The sequence below is a fragment of the Xiphophorus hellerii genome, chromosome 8 (assembly GCF_003331165.1).
Source record: "Xiphophorus hellerii strain 12219 chromosome 8, Xiphophorus_hellerii-4.1, whole genome shotgun sequence".
NCBI classification, from domain to species: Eukaryota; Metazoa; Chordata; class Actinopteri; order Cyprinodontiformes; family Poeciliidae; genus Xiphophorus; species Xiphophorus hellerii.
Genome location: NC_045679.1, coordinates 29,800,727 through 29,817,806, shown reverse-complemented (window position 1 = coordinate 29,817,806; position 17,080 = coordinate 29,800,727). Strand labels below are relative to the sequence as shown.

Sequence of the window (17,080 nt, the reverse complement as noted above, 5' to 3'; positions counted from 1 at the left end):
ACAAAAAACAGGTGACTTCCTGTTGGAAGGGGGCGGGGATAAGGTGATGTTATCAATTGACCATGTAAATGTAATGAGGGCTAGTTTGTAATGATATAGAAAGTCTGATGAAGCTGTGACCTTGCATGTAGAAGTTATTGGGGCCTGCCATGCAAAGCAATGGCAGGAACCTATTACTATTGTCGGAGAGAAGCGTCTCTTTAATATTCTTCTTCTTTATTTTTCTTCCGTCACCGTTAATGCGGCTCATATCGCTGGGTGCACACCTACAAATGAGGTATCAAAACGTGCAGAAAATTCACGGCATTGGAGCTATTACTTCTGGTGGGATTTGGGCTTAACGTGGCGACATAATTCGCAAAAAACTACGAAAAAAACCCCATTATAAGTCAATGGGAAAAATCCTAGAAATACCCTATTTTTGAGGATTTGCTGTGTCGTCACAAATTCACCTAGAAATGCCATTCAAATTTCATTTTGTAGATACGTCTGTGATCTCTTCGAAAGTGAAGACGGCTCGTCGATACCAGTTACGGTTTGTCCACAATTTGCCTCTAAGCGACCCAAAGTTTCTCATTTTTGCTCAAATTAGAGTGACAGCCGATCTAGGTTCAGATCTGGGCACAACATTTCTTTCTCTCATCGCTGTAAATGCTCTGAGTGAGGTACAGATATGAATCTCGGGACTATCGCAGAAGACACATAGGTCTGTCATACGCTCCAAACGCTTTTCGAATATGTATTACGGTTCCCGAACAGGAAGGATTTGTTTCCAATGCTTTTTTGTCAGTAAAACGTGTTTGCTCAAACACACAATTGTGTGTTTGAGAGCTCAGAGCTCACACCCTGCTGAGACCATTATTTACCATAGCAACGGAACTCAAGAGGCTATTGGCTGGTGGTTAGGACTACGAATACGCATCACTGTAGTTCTATATATAGTGGAATACTCAGTTGAAACAGAGGTTGACTGAACTGGCCTTTAGAACTACCTGCTGCTATGGGCTGTATATAACTGATTTAACTCAGTAACTGTTACACATGGGATTAGTTTGGAACTTTAAAATTAAGCATACTGAAAATTTCAAAATAAAAGCCTTGAATATTTTACATGACGTAATTGCTCTTTTTGGCCGTATATGACTTTTTCATCCAAAGCAATGTTACACATGGGATTAGTTCGGAACTTTAAAATGGAGCATAATAATAATTTCAAAATAAAAGCCTTGAATATTTTTAAATGACGTAATTGCTCTTTTTGGCTTTATTTGACTTTTTCATCCAAAGCACTGTTACACGTGGTATTAGTTCGGAACTTCTAAATGAAGCATACTGAAAATTTCAAAATAAAAGCCTTGAATATTTTTACATCAGCTACTTGTGTTTTGAGCATTATATAACTATTTTAACCCAAGGACTATTACGCATGGGATTAGTTTGGCCCTTTGAAATGAAGTTTAACAAAACTTCCAAAATAAAAGCCTTGACAACATTTTAAATCGTACCGAATGGTGCACGTCCGCCTCGCTTAACGTTCTTGCGGTTCTCCGCGTGCCACTGATTACGTCGCGGCGTCCTTTGGCGTCGACGCCAATTTGTGGCGCGACGACGCCGGGCCCAAGCCCGACGGGCGCGCCTTGGCAGGCCCCGGCTAAATTTCTTCAGAAATTTTGTTTTTCTAGTTGCACCTTGATGTTTCATGGCAAAGTTAGATTTTGACACTACGATGTCATATGTCATACCCTACGCCCACATGCTTTAATGTATGAAAAATCCAAGGATAACTTTTGACTTTCAATGCCTCAAGACTGTGCTGACTGATTCTGAAATCTGTGTCAAAAGCTGTAGGACGAGTTCAATCAGATACATGAAAAAAAGACGAGGTAGCGGCTCTGATCCAAAATGGGCGACTTCCTGTTGGGCTTGAACCATGGCTCCAAGAGACTTTTTTTTGTAGGTCCTGATACGATATTCTTGTATACCAAATTTCATAATTGTCGGTCAAAGTATGGTTGGGGCTGATTTTTTTTAAATATTCTAGGGGGCGCTGTGGAGGAATTAGGTCACACCCACCAAATTTTGGACTGCATTCCTGTCAAGGACAAGGATCGATCTCAGTGAGTTTGGTGTAGCTTGGTGTAGAGCCAAACGTACGGCAACGCCGTCACCTGTCATTTTGCTGCGCTGCCATTGCCACACCCTCCAACGAAAACTCTTTGTGCTTTAAAGTAAGTGAGACCAACTAGTTATCTAAAAGAAAAACTAAAACAAGTAGTTTTTATTATTACTTAGAAACTCTGGAGTACTCATTACTTTTACAAATTTAGAGCACACTTATAAAGTCCAGAGAATACTTACTTATACTTATCTACCAACCCTGAATAGGAGTATCTAGTTTATTTACTTTGTATCAACATTAATAGCTTTTCCTTCTTTTGCTCTTTTCTTTGGTTTGTTATTTTGTTTGTATTTCCTTTTAATTTCTGTAAAGCACTTTGTATTGCTTTGTTGCTGAAAATGTGCTATATAAATAAAATTACCTTTACCTTACCTTACATGTCATCTGACACAAGATCATGTTGATTAGCTCAAGGGGGTCAAATATGGAGCTTTCCAAGTAAAAATAGTCACTTCCTGTTCTGAGGGGGCAGGGCTTAGATGACATCAGACTATAATGACATAGGATCATCAAACATCCAACCAGCATCACTCATGCCAAATTTGGTGCCAATTAACCTTTTTATGTGAAAGTTCTAACGCTTCATTTGCTTTGACGAGTACGCCAACTTCGCAGCACTCCCTGAACATATACGAAAACTAAATTTTTTTTCATAACTTTTAAAGCCCCACCCCTTACCTGCATCCTGACCAAAAATGAAGCCGATAGTTTGAAATCCCTAGGAAGAGTTCGTTAAAGTTCAACGTGAGTCAAATTTAAAAATCAACAAAATTTGACTTTTGACCTAAAATGGCCACCTTTGTATACATTTTAGGGGATACCTCCAAGAAACTTTTTTTCTTGATTTGGGGGGATCTACGCATGTACCGAGTTTCAGATCTCTACAACTTACAGTTTGTCCCATCTCACGTTAGGGGGCGCTGTAGAGCACTTTGGCCACACCCACTTACGATTCCACTGGAATCTGAAAATGTTAGTTGTGTGACAATTTAGAGTAAAGTGTGGTGAGTTTTTGAATATACTAAAGCCTCCAAAAAGCCAATTCATTTGACAAAAGCATAATAAGAAATGGAGCAATTACAATAGGCCTTCGCAGTGCTTTCACTGCTAGGGCCTAATGACAATGATAAGTATTTACAAAGGGCTTTCAAACAAAGCACTGCACATTTACAAGGAGATAAAAACTAAGTAAAACAATGCAAATAAACCAATGAAACTAGACAATAGGATTCAAAACAGACAGGACTGAGTGAACAAGTGTTTCTTAAATTTGATTTAAAAACCTCCACAGAACATGTCTGTGCAATTAAGTCTGTTACTTCCAACCATGCTCAGACCAAAACAGGTCGTTTGGATGACAGGTGAAAAATCTTTAATAAGAGAGATTCTGTTACCTCTTTTTTAAGCATTTAATGTTAAGAGGAGAAGAATAAGGTTTAATTCAATGATTTTACATACTTGGGCATTTTCTTGTCTTTTCTTGATTGCGTGCTTATAGAGTTTGTGTAGTTTTCTTGCATCAAACTCTGTGAATTTAGAGACAAATATCCACAGGTTCCTGTAAAACAAAATGAATGTCATGTGGTTCAATGACTTTAACCACTTTGGTCAGAATCTGTAACATACTATCAATTAACTCTTGTCCCTGCATTGAAATTTATCATAGTATTTTGATTTGAGAAAATCAACAGATGCAATGTAAAAACTAACTTTCTCCATTGCTTGATCTGATCAGGATTCGAATACTCCTTCAAACACTGAGTGATGTGGTCCCCAATCTTTATGAGACATTGTCTGGTGTGCTCCAGCTGCTCGCGCTCTGACAGTCCTTTCTCTGGTCTGTCCAACTGCTTCAGGGCAGCTTTTACTGGACGCATTCTCTCTTTACACTGCAACATTAAACAGACACTTTGTTCAAGTCAGAAACACAGGTACAATCATAAACATGTCAAATCAAAGCTTTTTAAGCCAAATCTACTCTGTTAGACTTTTGTCTTGAATCTGCTTCATTCTGTTTAAAGCTCTGTTTGGTTGGGGCGTGCTGTGGTGGCATAGGGGATAGTGTGGCCCACGTTTGGAGGCCTTGAGTCCTCGGCGCGATCGTCCCGGGTTCGATTCCCGGACCCGGCGATATTTGCCGCATGTCTACCCCCTCTCCTGTCAGCCTACTTTCATATAAGGGACCCACAAAAGACCCCCTGGAGGGGAAAAAAACAAACAAACAAAAAAAATGCTCTGTTTGGTTAACATGGAATAAGCACTAGGATTATTTGGATGTGACTGTGAGCAGCAACTGCTTGTGTCTTTATGAATGTTCCACGAAACCTATGTTATTATTGGAAATCAAAAAACTGAGAAAAGTCACAAAGGCAACCATTTTGTTTTTCTTTCTTTTCCTGCAGACTAGTCACTGAAAGGCTTTCAATTCTTTGCCTTCACTGTGCACAAATCTTGAATAAGTTGATGGAATAATGACACCTGTAAACTTGTATAACAAAAGGTTCTGTCTATATGCTGTTACAGGAAAGTATATTTAGGCAAGGCTTTAGAGAGGGACCAATTTGGTTAAAAGTTTCTAATTAGCACGACTGAAAAATATTTGGGGTTGCACCAGTCAAAGGAAATGTGTGAATAGTCCAGTTCTTTTTACTCTGTTCACCCTCTTACCTCCTGTTAGAGGAGTGGACTATCCTCTAACAGGGTTCTAAACTTTGCAGATGATACTACTATAATGGGTCTGATAAACAATTATGAGATGCTGCACAGAGAGGAGATCCATATGGTTATTGTTTTGGGTAAAAAGAAACAAGAGTTTCCGGCTTGTGTTTTGAATGGTTATGATAAATGAATTTTTGACTATTTGAAAGTGTCTGTGGACTTTCAAGATTTATATTTGAGTACCCCTGCTCTAGACTCTACAGCAGGGGTCTCAAACTCCAGTCCTCGAGGGTCGCTGTACTACAGTTTTTCGATGTGCCACAGGTACAAAACACTGGAATGAAATGGCTTAATTACCTCCTCCTTGTGTAGATCAGTTCTCCCAGCTTTGCTAATGACCTAATTATTCTATTCAGGTGTGGTGCAGCAGAGGCACATCTAAAAGTTGCAGGACTGCAGCCCTCGAGGACTGGAGTTTAAGACCCCTGCTCTAGAGGAACAATAAATATAACCTTTAAAATAACAAATGTGTGCTTAAAAATATTTTATCATTCAAATTAAAGCAGTTTCTATATACAGCCAAATAGCATCAATATGAAAAGTTATACATTATTTAATTTTAATAAGTACTCATGGAATGGAGAGATGAAAAATGAAAAAGAGTTGGACACCCCTGCATTTGGCCCTAAGTGCAGGATAAGCTACTCACTGATAATAAGGAACAGGTGAACTTACAAAAACACAGAACGGTTTCTTACGGAGGAGATAAGTTGGATTGAAAAAAGTAACATTGTCTCTTAAAGACAGACAAAAAATAGAGGTGTTTGAGTGTTTGGGATAAGAAAGAGAAAATAAAGAAAATGCATCATAAATGTACTGACAAAATTTTCCCTGATATGCTGAATCAGAAATTAAGACAATACACAAGCAAACTATTTTTTCTTCAAGTGCATCAAAACAAATTGTTTTTTTGCACCTTACTCTCAGGTCTCTTGTGTTGGACAGCAACGTTTCTGGCACCCTATTGTCAGAGATTTCTACTCATGTCCTCCCCAACTACTCTAGGAGGCAAAGAGATGACTGCAGCAGATTAGAGGTGTGCCCATCGGCCACCGATCATAATCGGCTGATTTCAATGAAAAAGTGTATGATTGGTGATCGCTGATCACTGTTTCTTGTTGCCGATAACAAAAAACGATCACTTGCATCTCATATTTTGTAGCCTGGAGAAGCCAGTGTATCTTCCCCTTTCTTTCACACTGCATAAGCTTGAAGCAGCAAATAAACAACGTCATGTGGAACTTTAAACGTTCTGAGAGTGAATGGGGAAGTTTGCGTATTGCGACACAAAATACCTCAGGGGTGAAGCACGTCAAAATGCATCAACACAAAAAATTTTATATGACATTTAAAAAACAAGCGCTTGACGGAATATGGTTATTTCAAGGCTCAATGCAGGTAAAAAAGACATCCGGAGTGGTCAGTTAGCATTTAAAGCAGCTCACAATTGCCAACACTCACCTGAATCAGCATGACAGTCAGAACAGCAAGCTAAGCAAATAACCCAAAAATAATTTCATTCTTCGAGCTAGCGTTGTAGAAGGCTGTGTTGTGCTCTTGCTTTTAGGCTGCTGCTACACACTACTGAGATGTAATATTTCACAGATGTAGCACCATTCGCGCTCCACCTGACAGTGAACTCTCACATTAAACATCTCCTTAAAGCTGCAGCAGGTAACGTAAAAAGGTTTTAACATATATATGAAAACTTTTGCTGTCCTAACATGAGATAATCTATGGAAAAAAAATCTCTGCCTCCTCCATGTATTCTGCAGAATTAAACGCTCTGTCAGAAACAATCAATCAGAGCCAGCACAAAGCAGCTAGCCAAGCTATCGAGCAGTTTTGATCTAGTAACTTAGGAATGTTTATTTTAATGCAACCTGCATTTGGCTTTGAATGAATGTTTCCTTTTTTACTTGACAATATTTGATATATGCAGTGATGAGATTTTCTTTATTGATTTCACAAAGACATGTCGTTCCAGTGTCTTTGTGACTGTGTGCTAGCTTGCAGTAACTATTGTAACCTCTTCTTCAATCTGTTTCTGGATCATGTGTCTCTCATCCTCTTTTTCTGGTAAATCCCCCAGAACAGTTCATTCTCCTTCATTCTCCTGCCCTGTACCTGCTGCCGCAGTCAAACTTGTGGTGGCAATCAATAACAAAGTTGCACCCATATGGAGGCTTTTAAGCATTTTTTTCTGTGGCCCCTTGCACTTTTGAGGTTTATCTGTTTAAACTCAGTTCTCTCCAACTCTGGTCAGCTCAAATAGCAAAAATTTGCTAACCTTACTCAAAAGGGAGGGCGGGTTGAGAAATGTCATTGGATTAGCCCGCTGTTTTTTAAGAAAAGCAACCAATGGACTCTTGCAGTTGATAAAAGTTATTTGTAATGCTCTTTTTTGGTTATGACGGCCCTGGCCCGGGTTATAAGTGGGCGTCGGTCTATCGGTACACCAGATGGCCAGTCTATCTATTAGTCTATCTAGCAGTATATCTATCAAGTCTATTTGAACCCTTTCATGCATAGTGGTCACTACTGTGGACAGCTATCTAAAAGCCATTTTCTTGTGCTTCTTGTGGATTTTTATGTTATAAATGCACACAGACCACTGTGTGCATTTATAACACAGTGGTTATAAACTGTATTTACACTATCAAAATACACTTGATAGTGTATTTTATGCATCATAAAATACACTATCAAGTACTGGCCATCAGCTGCAAATGCAAGAAATTATTTTTGTTAAATCCAATGTGGCCGACAGACAAAAATGCATGCCGACCGACCCTGTCCCTCCTTCTACTGTAGACCAGTGGCCCCCAACCTCTTACCACCACGGACCGGTCAAGGTTTGGCAACTTTACTGCGGCCAGGGGGGGGAGGGAAATTGTGCAGTAAAATTCCACTACCGCTGGATTTAACTGTGGAGGAAACAGCAGTAGTAGCAGTTACATTAGTAGTAGCAGGGGACGCAGAGAAAGTAGTACAGAATAGCAAACATGCTGTCAAAATAGCATGTATGCTATTCTGACAGCATATGATGATCGACAGAACACCTGTCTAGTGCTTAGTGCAGCAAATAGTGCGGCTGTTCACACCATCATTTATCCAACGCCTTTTCTTTTTGTTACATCTTTTATCACTTAAAATGAGTCCATAAACTATCACCACTGTTTCTACATCGTCATCCGTGTTTTGTTTATCCTAAATTCACGTATGGTATGTTGGGGATTTTATGTGGAACCGGGATGTTCGTGAGTGGAATCGGTTCTTGTGTGGTGTGTTGTTCCTGTTGTGTGGCTGGACACACGAACCGATGGAACCTGTTGGACTTTTATCGGCTCCTCTGTGGTCACAGAGGTTAGGAAAATCGGCCGACATTTCTGAAATCGTGCCGTGTGAACCAGACTTAAGACTCATAAGCTCTACTCCTCCCTTCTCCTCTCCTCTCGACCACTGCCCTAACACTGTCTGACTCTGGTCGCTATGGCAATGTTTACATATCCCTTCAAAATAAGATACAGATGCGCCACAAAAACAAACATTTTACTTTCATGAAAATTTTAACTCTTGATAGCGGCAAATTAATGGGAGCCCTGAGCTTGTTTATCTTCAACGATTGATGGGAATGATGGAAGACAATGACACCGGAGGTGTTACTTATGCTGCCTGGTCTCTACGTGGCGAAGCAGTTTGAAGGCTTCATTCCCTCATTAGCGAGCCGGTCACCGCACATCATGCAGAGCTTGGTATGTGGGAATCACCCACCGGGATAAATTCATTCTCCTGTCTCTTCTCTGGGTCTTTTCCTTTCCCAAAGAAACTTTCCAAAGACATCTGATCTGTTTCTTACTCATTTTGCTGCTTGTGGGCTCAATGTTGGCGGGCAAGACGTAACTGAGAGAATCCGGTTAAAGGATTTTCAAAATAAAAGATCCTTCAGACTCAAATAATACATAAAACGGAAATATTTAATTATTTCTTGTGCGGCCCGGTACCAATTGGTCCACGGCCCGGGGTTTGGGGACCACTGCTCTAGACGACTCTTGCAGGTAAAAAAAATCAGATAACCTCTAAAGAACAATACTACTGATGTATTTTTCAAATAACAACTTTGCATTTGGAGAAAATTACAATTGATCACCTAAAAAAAAATAGGTGATCAATTTTACAAATTTTTTTTCCTACTGTTTTTTATTCCTTAAGAAAATAAAAAAAATTGGAAAAAAATCCTGACACAAAGGATCATAATTTATAATTTATGAAAGGGTTACTGTGACTTCAATAACTTCTCACAATAAGTTATGTCTGTTTAGTAATGTTGGCCATTTTTACAAAAATCTTAGATGTTAAAAACAATTTACAGTTTATAAACCAAAAGTTCTGAGACATTACTGTGACCTAGTCTTATTTTCAAAATCCAGTTCATTTCTCGTTTTTAAAAGGACTTATGGGTTGACCCACTTGAATAAGAATATGGTGATAAGTCAAATCTGCTGTCCTATCCTCTTGTGTCAACACATGCTGTTTACTTCACTACTTCAGTATATATACTGTACAATGTGACTGAATAAGACTGAAGCACTGATCAACATACCACGCTGAAAGTTCTTTGGTCCAATTCCTCAGATTCCTCACATACTGGCACATTATCTGCAGTATATGCCTTCTGAACTGATAAGTTTGAAGCTCTCTTTGTCCTTTCTCGTACCTCGGTTTTTACTTCAATCTGATGAAAAGAATTTGGAATCAAAGTTAGAGAAAAAGGTAAACTTTTTAAACTTATGAACAAAAGGAAAAAACATAGTTGTTCACTTTGTCTTTAGACAACTTTTACCACCTTTTCTCCATTGTCATCCTCCAGTTTCTGTACTGGCTCCTTACTCTCTTTAATGTCACAGCTTTCAGCCTCCTCTTTTTTCCCCTCTTTTTCTTCACAGTCTCTCTCCTCTGATGAAGAAGCTTGATGCTCATGATGCTCATCATAATCGTTCTTTCCCTTTAACTTGTCTTCTTGAACATGTTTGGTTGGAGCCCTCCCGGTTACCATCCTCTAAAACAGTAAACCATGTTACCATACCCAGAAAAACTAAGGTTTAAGGCAGTAAATAACAAAATAGGCAAATAGGATTCAAGTTTACCTTTTCCACATCAATTTCATTCTCATCATCGGATCTCTTGTCTGAAGTCAGATCTGAAGATGGGCTCTTGATCACATCATCCCCCTTTATTGACTTTAGAGTTTTGCCAATTTTCCTTCTTGGTTTCTTCTTCCGTGAATTAACCTAGACAACATACAAAAAGTTCATTTATCATTATGACCTTTGAATAGGTCTTAATGTGGAAGAATAAATCGACGAAAATGAGACCCACTGTTCCAGTTTGTTTCTGTGCTTCTCTTTTGGCCAGGTCTTTGCTCAGTAATTTGATGAGGTAGTCTGCTCTGGCTTGGAGCTGCTTGGCTTGTGGCTTCTTGTCAGGATCATCTGGTAGAAGCTGGATTACAGTTCATACAACACTGTTATTTTCATTAAAGATGCATTTATTTACAGATAGAGTTGAAACCACGATCTGACTAAAATTAGATTGGAAATATAATGATGGACTGTCACCTCCTTCATGAGTTTAACCCAAAGAATAGAATATGTGAAAATGAACCTATTACCAAGATTTATCTTCTTGATCCAAGCCCTACTGGTAGAAATTACAAAAAAGCAATTTATAGAGTGGGATACAATGCTTTCCAAATTTACATGGCTAGCAAAAGAGCAGAAAATTTGATTTAAAACACTACAGCTCTCAAAAGAAAAAGGGGGCATGAATGAATCCACATTTGAAGAATTACTTCTATTCTGCACAAATTAAATCGATAAACTTTTGTAATAAAAACTATAATGCTTGATGGAAGGACATTGAATTAGCTCTTAATATGGATCCCGCTTTGTAGGCAGTATTGGGGAATAAAAATTTAGAACAGATTCTACTCAAAACTGAAAATCCTTGGTAAAATTCCAATTAAAATCTGGTCAAAAGTTAAATAGGAATATAAACTACATTATAGGGCTGGAACAATTCCTCGAGTGATTCGAGTACCTCAATTATTAAAATTCCTCGAGGAAAATTTATCTGCCTTGAAGCTTCGTTAAGGTATCATTTATTATTTAGCGCACTGTGTTCTGGCTGGGTTATTACTTGCGTTGCCCAGAGCTCTCACTTCCGCCTGAGTTGTTGATGAAAGCTAAGTGATGAAAGCTAACGTCCAGTTTTCAAGTTCAGACTGGGAGGATTTTATTGATTGATGATAATGTCTGAGTCTTTGTCATTTTTCGGGGAACTAATAAGCGTCCTTAAAATGACTGGCGCGATGTCTGGAGTATGGCAGCTTTTCTCCTCCCGGAGCTGCTACCTAGTGGCCGGTGTTCAGAGAGAAGAAGAGTGCTGCAGGTGTATTTATACAGGTGAGTGGATAGACTGAACACTGCGGGAAGCTGTGCATTAGATGCTTAACGCAAGTTAAGCATCTAATACTTAACTTAGAACAAAAGGAACAAAACATAGTTGTTCACTTTGGTGAGACAAATGGTCTCACCCATTTGTTGAGACCATCCCGGTCTCAACAAATGGGTGACGGCATTCATCTATTAAATTGACTGAAGATAAATACATAAACTAAAAGCTGGAGTATAGACATTTTTTATAAGCGTATTTGTGAATTGAATATAACTTCAGATTTTTGTATAACTTTTCTTCAGTTTAACTTAGAAAATGAGCTGTTATTGTTACAGGTCAATTTTCTAAACTACAGAAAATGTATTGTTAGGGAAGCTCAAATATGAAAAATTGGACTGCTGTTCATATGAGATAGTAATACTGCTGTTATGTTAGATTTACCAATGTTTTATTTTATCTTTTTTATCCGATTACTCAATTACTAAAATATTCGTTTACAGCCCTACTACATTATAACCTGAGAATTATAAAATGGTGTACTTATGACCCGGATTTTAAACCAAATAAAATATATATACCGGATTCTGTAATTGGTCATCTAAAGGTATAACAACACATTTCTCATTAATGGATAAAGGGCAAATAAGAGTTTCAAACACTTGAAACAAGTTATAACATGTAAAAACAGAATTTTTAGAGATATCTACAGGTACTTCATTATCTTAATCAGGAAATTATTAGACATCTAGATGAGCAGGAATCAGTGCTTAATGAAATACTAATGGCATATCAGATCCATTCCAAAAAAAGGTATTATGTCATGGCTATACAAAGGACTTGTGAGCAAAAAAATACATTCAACTTTATATGTGAAAACAAAATGGGAAAAGGAAAGTAAAATGAAAATCACAAAAGAAGAATGGCACAGTTACTGCATGACAGTAACTGTCATGCAATAACTGTACAACTCATATCGTACATGACTACATATTGTATTTCTTAGGCTCACCACTGGTGCAAGACATTTTTTTTTTCTTCGGTGTTATAAAAAATCTAAGTGCTGCAGGCAATGTGGAAACAGAACCCAACCACTGGCATATATTTTCGGACTGTGGTGTTATTAGACAATATTGGATAGAAATGCACAAAAAATATTGAAAATATCTTTAATATAAGAATACCTTTTAAATTCACCACCTTTATTCTGGGTAACACAGAATTTCTATCTGACAACACAAAATATCTGTATATTAATTACAGCCTGTACAAAACCGTCACCAGATGCTGGCTCCTCCCTGACCTCCCTAGCCCTACCCACTGTAGAAGAATGGAGAGTGTATTAATGAAATCAGATGGAAAAATTAACATTCTCAATCTGTCTTCAACTGAACAAGTTCACTGTCCTATGGTCCACACGGGTGTCCAGTGTTAACCAAACACAATATGCAAGAATGTTGGATTGATACTTAGAAAAAAGAGACGAATCGTCTTTCAGTAAGTGTAAATGTAAATGGTAAAGAGAACAAAATTTATAATTGATCACAGACTGGAAATGTGACCTTTAGGTTTAATCAAGCTTTTGTAACCTCAATGATTCAAAAATAACAATAATAATAATAAAAAAAAGATATTTAATATACTTTTTTTGTTAAAGTATATCAGCTTCTGGCCGCCCCATTTATGTGCGTCAGTCTATCCGCCAGACGGCTACTTCTCACCTGGACATGAATTCAAACTGAACACAGTGTTTTTTTCTGTTCACATTGCTAACCTACCACAGTAACAATTATATTGCTCAAATTTACATGCCACTTCATACTTTTTTCATACTTGCTAATTTCCACCCCTAGTTTGAACATATTAATTCTACATCTCCTCCCAGTTTATTATTTAGTTATTGCAATTAAGAATGCAATTAGCATTCCTAATTGTACCTTCTGAATTAATGCAATTTAACAAAAGGTTTGATGCAGTTCATTTTTGCATGTTAGACTAAGTTAGTCACCCTCTTGTTTTTTGCAGTTTCAGTTTATTTATAAAGAAAGCGTTTCCCACTAATTGGTTGTTATACTCCTAATTGGGCTGACTGAACTAAGTTCTGTTGTTTTTACATGTTTGACCAAGCTTCTGAAGCTATTGTTGTATTTATGTGTGCTGTCCTGATGCAGAGCTACCAAATAAATTTCAGTTATAAATCAATTCAGTGCTGTTTTTCTTTATTGGATTGGTATCAGCTGATGCTAAAGCTCAGATATCTGTATCGGTATCAGAAGTGAAAAACGTGGATCAGTGCATACCTACCTCTAATTATCCCAGTGAATCCATAAGCTTGTTCTCATTCCCAAAAGATAAAACCAATCAACGTATTAAGCACAAAAAACAGATGCCTTCCTTGTCTTTCTTCTCCAATAAAAATTCCAAATGTTAAAAATATATTTTAAAAAAAGAAAATTTGGAGGGAATATTTGTTTGTCAATACAGTAAAAGCACAGGCAACCTGACTGCAGATTGAGCCAAAGTGCTTTTAAACAGATACCAGTTGCCATGGTTACCTACTGTTGTCTTGCTGTTTTACATTAGCCAGCATGTTATCAGCATATTTCAACTGTTTATTACAGTGTGATGAAATAAGTTATGCTACCAAATTGACATTAACAAAGGATATATGTCTTAATGATCCAAAAGCACTACATGGAGGAAGAGGGAAAAAAGAAAACAGAAATCAAAAGTGCAGCAGGCTCAATGAGGCAATCTGAAGTGCAGAGACCGTGTCCTAAAAATAAAGCATGTTTGTTCAGCTGTTGCGCCATGCATGCTCAGTAAGAGGGATTGCTGTAACATTAATGCCTCAATGCAATCAACAGTCCACTATCATTTCATTTATGTCTAGGAGTGAATCTGCAGGTCAGCAATTCAAAGCTATTGGGTAGGTTTCCCAAGCATGCCCGGCGGCATGGGCGGGCATTGGCTGCCCACAAAGTCAGCCGTGCTCCTCTCTACTGGAAGCAATTTCTTTCATTTTTACCTCAGAGTGACCCTCTTTCTGATAGTCCTATCTCGATTTGATGCAGCAGAGGCTCCCGCACTTCCTGTATCAGAGCCCGATGCCTCCTGCACTTTTTTCAAAAGCTACAACTGCGTAATCCTTTGTTAACATGTCGTAACGTGTTTTTCCGAGCCGCATTTAAACGCAACATGAGAGCTAATATGCTCGTGCTGGGTTTGCACCTGTGCGGCAGCGAAGGAGACCTGCTGCTGATGTGAAGAGCTGCTCAAGTGTGTTAGAATCATGGCAGCAAGCCGCAAAGAATTTTGCCCAGTTTTCCCCCCCAAAATAACCGAGTGAATTGAGTAAAGCTGTTCAATACAGGTAAAGTTAGCTAAAAGATGACTAGCTAATGCCAATATATCACGTTGACCTTGTAAGAATAGGCTACTAATTTTGTTGTTATCTATGTTCAAAAGTGGGTAGTACTGGTTACATTTACCTTAGTAACTTTTCTGGGAAAAAGGAACTTTTTAGAGTAGTTTTAATGCACTGTACTTTGTTCTCTTACTTGACTAATATTATTTTTACTTTTTCTAGATTTTTTTTGTATAAAGGAATGGACTTCAGAGATTGGAAACATTAGATTTCTTATGAAAATTTTAGTATAATTATTCGGCATTTTATACATGTCAATGTTTATATCCCTACTGTTTATTTTTGCATTAACATGATTATTTTATTAGAAATATTACATAAAGGTTTGAGTATTTATTATTAAAGTAAATCTTGTTTTACTTTCATATAATCTGTCCCCCCCAAAAAAAATAAGATCCCCTCCCGAAAGTCAATGCCCCCCCAATAAACTCTTCTGGAGCCGGGGCTGTTCCCAAGGCAGAAAACGTTATCAGTTTAAATAATAAACTGAAATTGTGTAATAACTACAGTCAAATTAGAAAGTATGTTAGAAACTGGCTTTGACTCTGTATGACTGGTCTTGACTTTTTCTTCAGTAAAAATCTATTTATTCCTAAGACCCATGCCAGGATTAGTGAACCTGAGGAACGGGGATAATTCTATCAATCAATCAATCAATCAAATTTTATTTGTATAGCACATTTCAGCAGCAAGGCATTTCAAAGTGCTTTACATCATTACAAACAGAAATACAATGCAAGATAGAATCAACAATCAAAACACAGCATTAAGTTTTATTCTAGGTGTGTTAGTCTGATGTTTGGGCCACAAGGGCATGTTTTCTCTTCCTCTCTCTCTTTTTTTAACCCTGATGTCCAGACATGGTAGTGGACTGATCAGATAAGCTTGCTACTGCTGAGGTGGACAGTGGTCTATCTCCACTGGGAATTTTCGCTTTTATTTCTTCCTTTCTCCAAAGAAGCAATAGACGTAAAATGTCAATGCATTCGGTCAGTGGGGTTTAAAAGATGGAAAATAGGAAGAGCAAAGATTTTATTTTATTTTTTAATATAATATAAAAATATACCATATTTTTATATAATATATAAAAATATATTTTATATATATATTATGATATATAATTAGATCATTTTAATATTAAAGTCCACCTTTTCTTAAGCGTGCCAGTCTGAGGGATGGAACTACGGGGCTGAAAATGAGTCCTACTCTGGCCCTGATAAGAACTCTGAACAGATAGAATCATGAGAGTCCATTGATAAAGTCACATAGTGTCAATATAATCTCTTTGACAAGGAAAATTTTCAAGGATTGGAGGATTATCAACCCCGTTGATAACACACCCATATTATTTAACATCTATCATATTTCTGCATAATATCCTGGCCTAGTAGCCTGTCAAAGCTAAGACAGCATTGAGATGATGTGAACTTACCTTGTGTGTGAGATTTAGGTCCGGGTCCATCTTGATCATTTCCCAGCTGCCATACCCATATTCATAAATTCCTATGAGAAGACTTGAATCATCCTCCTTTCCCCATTCAATGTCAAAGTGTGCTGCCTTCGAGTGACATGGAATCATGTACCTATACAATTAGAAAAAGTTCAGGCTTAGACATGAAAACATATTTCTTGTGATTATGAATATGTAAAAAACAAACTCAGGTGGTGGTTGAGAACTACAGTATGCTATTTTTCAAATTCCTAGCAAAGTTGTCAATTTAGATATTTACACAAGTAAAAAAAGACTAAACACAGTTTATGAGTTCCTTTAGTAAACTGAACTTAAATGGGGGAATTTCACTGCCATAAGTCGAGAGCAGACATTTTCAGTCTGAAAGCGGGATATCATGTCTTGTTCTCAAAACTTGTAATGCTTATACTCAAAACTTCTGCTTTCTTTCAAATATCCACTGTGTTCTCCCATACCTTTCTCCTCGTGCTCAAAACTTCTCTCTGCTCAGATCAAATCTCTGCTTGCAAACCTCTCTGCTCGCTTGCAAATTTTCTTCTACTCTCTCCCAAAACATAAAAGTAAGGTAGCCTGGCAACCGTCTCAGCCAATAGAATGAATGAAATGTGTTGTAGATAGAAAGTGTTATACTGGGCAGTGGGAGCCTCCTCGAGGGTGCATTTGTTTCCTTCTAGTGGGTGTGCCAGTGTGGCTATCTATATTTCTGTTCTATATCGATCCATAGATAGGAACAACCTATATAGATAGACAGATATTAAAAGAAAACTGATAAAATTCAACAGCCATTCTTTTGAAAGCATGCTGCGACTCTAAAGTCTAATTAACCCAACAG

The 17,080-nt window shown here is 37.8% G+C and overlaps 1 protein-coding gene across 3 annotated transcripts in view; it reads right to left on the bottom strand.

The window, feature by feature from the left end:
- The window catches only part of chd1 (chromodomain helicase DNA binding protein 1), an 82,697-nt gene that overhangs the window by 3,818 nt on the left and 61,799 nt on the right, over positions 1-17,080 (bottom strand). For all 3 annotated transcript variants that reach the window (XM_032570416.1, XM_032570415.1, XM_032570414.1), the window contains exons 27-33: positions 16,210-16,360; positions 10,277-10,399; positions 10,045-10,188; positions 9,744-9,956; positions 9,501-9,632; positions 3,890-4,068; positions 3,638-3,737 (exon numbers count right to left, since the gene is read on the bottom strand). In XM_032570416.1, coding sequence (XP_032426307.1) covers positions 3,638-3,737; positions 3,890-4,068; positions 9,501-9,632; positions 9,744-9,956; positions 10,045-10,188; positions 10,277-10,399; positions 16,210-16,360 — 1,042 coding nt within the window. The remainder of the gene's footprint in view (positions 1-3,637; positions 3,738-3,889; positions 4,069-9,500; positions 9,633-9,743; positions 9,957-10,044; positions 10,189-10,276; positions 10,400-16,209; positions 16,361-17,080) is intronic.